Source organism: Colletotrichum siamense (assembly GCF_013390195.1).
Source record: "Colletotrichum siamense strain Cg363 chromosome Unknown KSG_Cg363_contig07, whole genome shotgun sequence".
Taxonomy (NCBI): Eukaryota; Fungi; Ascomycota; class Sordariomycetes; order Glomerellales; family Glomerellaceae; genus Colletotrichum; species Colletotrichum siamense.
Genome location: NW_023501020.1, coordinates 1,598,053 through 1,601,391, shown reverse-complemented (window position 1 = coordinate 1,601,391; position 3,339 = coordinate 1,598,053). Strand labels below are relative to the sequence as shown.

Here is a 3,339-nt window from a genome sequence, read left to right as displayed (position 1 = left end):
GACGGAGGGAAGGAGAGGGCAGTCCGAGGAACGGGCACAGTTTCTTGTTTCCGTTGGCAGCAAATCATGGTCTTCCTTGGCCACCACTATCAGCCATTCGCAAACGCCAAAGGGCAGAGAATCTTCAAATCAAATCACTCAATCAACATGAACCTTCCGGCCCGAATTCCAGGCGCACCCACCCCCACATCATCCTGCATCCTGCGAAAATGACGCCGGCTTTCCCCCCAATCAACATCGTCAAATGCCTCACTCAAACAGGAAGAAGCTTGTCTCTGACGCTTATTATATCAGACTTTGTGAGCGCGTGTGTTCTCTCTCAAGAGTGAAAAAGTCAAATGACAAAGTGGCATTCCTTGGGTCGATCTTCATCGTTCGATGCAAAGCCAACTGCCAAGTCAAACCTACCCAGCCAGGCAAGCTGGAGACAGTAGCAAAGCGGCCCGAGGCTCGTCATCGTCGTGGCTGGTCTTCAGTGGTATCCGGCGGCGCCATCATCGACGATTCAGGGCCCTGTATCTGTACTCAGCTGCGAATGTCTCCCGCGCAGCCTAGTTGGCCCGCCGCCCGCCACCACCACCATGGTCAACAACCACAACTGATTCCTGCTTTGCCTCCTTCCGCCTCCTCTCCATCTGACAGGCTGCTCCCCCGCACCTGGCCCGGTAGCAGTTTCACGAATCAACTTTCACAGCGAGGCCAGCAGAGTGAAGTGACGAAAAAGCCCAGCCCGGCGCAGCAACGCACCACCACCAACCACAACCCACTCTGCCCGAGCCTACTGGACCGTCTACCCCGCCACCGCAGCGCCTTGCAGCTTCGCAGCGGATACTCTAAGCAATTACATATGAGGTGCAATAATTGCGCCGCCCGGCCGCTGTACGTGGGCTCTCGGAAGCGTTCGTGTAGACCGGCCTGTCCGCTATTGAGGGGCTTCATTGGACCTGAACCCGCCCTGTCTTCCGTCGGCATCCTGTCACGCCCACGCATACGTCTTACACAGTGAAGATAAGATGGTGCTCGAGTCCCACGATGCAGCAGGAAATTATCAAACCACCGGATGAGGTACGACACATGGCCGGCCTCGCGATGCCAACATCGTCCACCACTCTGAGCAACGCCTTGCCGCTCAAACCCGCACCTTAAGCAGTCCCACTCTCTTCCGACCCGGCCCCTCTCCCCGAACTCATGCCCATCTAAACTCAATCTCGAGTTGTCGCATCTCGAACCATGTTTCGTCCGCTGCACGGATGTCGCGAACAGGCCAGCGCACATTCTTGATCATGCAAAAAACCCCGGATCCAGACGTGTTCAAGACTTGACCAACCTCCCTTCCTGTCACACACACACATACGCACACACGCATACCCAACACACAATGAACGGGCATGTCGGGAGGATTTTGCAAGAAATCCTGTGTGTAAGAAGTAGGTTACACCAATCAACGCACAACTCTTACATGAGCGTCCTGCGGTAGCATGCAGGCAGCAGGCAAGCAAGCACACAAGCAAACCACAGTAAGCTGTGTCCTTCCTCTTCATTGAACCTGCTTACGCCTGCTTCCCAAGAGCACGCCCGCCCTTTCCTCCTCACCTTCTCTTCGTCCCATTCGCCGACCCTCCTGCTCGGGAAAAGATAGCTCCCCAATCCCGCAGGTTGGCGCATATGTCCTACGGGAACTATTGCTCACGCGCAGCATCAGCAAGCCAGAAATAGATGACACACCATGATGGACTGAGGAGGAGTCCAACCTTGCGTGTTGGCTCCCTCGACCTTGTCTGTCCTCCCGCTTCCCGCATCAGGGTAGTCCCAGCTGCCGCCAACATCACAATTCCGGAACGCGAACGGCGCACGGCTGGATAGTTGTTCTCTTCAGGCTCTCTCCATCTGCCTACCACAGTATTCTGTTGGAGAACTCGGGTGCGGAGAGAGATCAGATCAAACGCCACTTGACACTTTGATGCTAAAACACAACGGCTACAACTGACAGAATAAAAGAAGAAAAATAAGTTCGTCAGATTTAGACTTCCGTCGCCGGCGTTTGGCACCCGGGCCAGCAAGCGACACCCACCCTGTCCAAGTTCTCCAGAAAGCGAATCGAATCGCACACCGTCATCCCCCCGGAGTCTCACCGGTCTATCTCCCTCTGTCTACCTCACGGACAACCGACCGTCGCGTGGGAGCCAGAAACTGTCCATTGCGTAGGCGTGATGTGTCACAAAGTCTAGCCCTTCCTCCTCCTTCCTCCTTCGCCTGAACGAACAGACACGGGGAGGGGAGCATAAAGATCAAACCGCTTTAACCGCTTTGCTGTTCTCGCCTAATATATGTTAGAGTTTAAAGAAGAAAACTGGTCCTTCCTCCCCAATCCCATCGAGTTTCCCTTGAGAGCAATGACAACTGGCCATTTGTCGTGTATGCATTGTAAACACGGGCTCCTGGAGGAAACAAACTCCTTGTTTGTTGTCTGGGAGGAGAAAGCTTTTGTTCATCCAACAATGTTCTCGTCCAACAATGCGGATAGCTAAAATCAGCTCAGTTGTTGGCTAGAAAGCGAAACTCAACTCATCCTGTAGGGCTTGCACGGCATATACATACCGAGGAATGGTGCGATATTCAGAAACGAGGCTGACATGCAATGCTCGAATTCCAACACGTCGTCAAAAGAAAGCAACCCTTGCGTGGCGATGACTGAACATTGAAAGTTTGCTAAACGCATAATTGTCCTCTGAAAGACCCCCATGTTTGCCTCAACAGTTCATCTGCCTTCTAGAACAAGGGGGCAGTATCTCGATCGTTGGCCGTATTCCTGCTAGGGAAAAGACTTATACGCGATATGTATGGGCTGTCATTGTACGTGATCGATCATCTGAGACGCCGGAGAGGCATCACTTTAAGCATTCCTTCAGGTGCGCGCAATGCAATCAAGACAATGCAACGTTGTTCGTCCATGACGGAGCGATGCTCGCATCGTTTGCCAAAGATGTCTTTCTGTTGCTGTTGTCGTTGTGTCTGGCACATGTATGCTTTCCAGCATCATGTCCTTCTTCCAGGAACCTGGCATCATCTAGTTTCTGCCCTTCTCTCCGTCCGCCTACCCGTACGTGTTCAAGACCTGGCCCGAGGAGAAATCTGCCGTCACCTACAAAACAACCCGTGGATGTCTATAAGCGTAGTAGTTCGTTAGAATCATTAGAAGACTGTCTATTTCCTGTGCCTACTTAATTCTGTACGGCATATTCTTTTGTCTTGGAAAGGACGAGGCGATTTAGGTAGAGGGGTTTACAAAACTTCAAGGATCATACGGACATTGTGTATTGCATTTCGAAGAAAAAGCAA

At 52.5% G+C, this 3,339-nt stretch overlaps 1 protein-coding gene across 1 annotated transcript; it reads left to right on the top strand.

Annotated features, from left to right (window-relative positions):
- Nucleotides 1–1,478: 1,478 nt before the first annotated feature.
- Nucleotides 1,479–1,730, top strand: CGCS363_v010757 (uncharacterized protein; the record flags this gene model as incomplete). Its single annotated transcript, XM_036642606.1, has 2 exons — nt 1,479–1,517; nt 1,569–1,730. The coding sequence occupies 2 exons, from the start codon at nt 1,479–1,481 to the stop codon at nt 1,728–1,730; spliced, it is 201 nt and encodes a 66-aa protein (XP_036492278.1).
- Between the last annotated feature and the right edge of the window lie 1,609 nt (nt 1,731–3,339).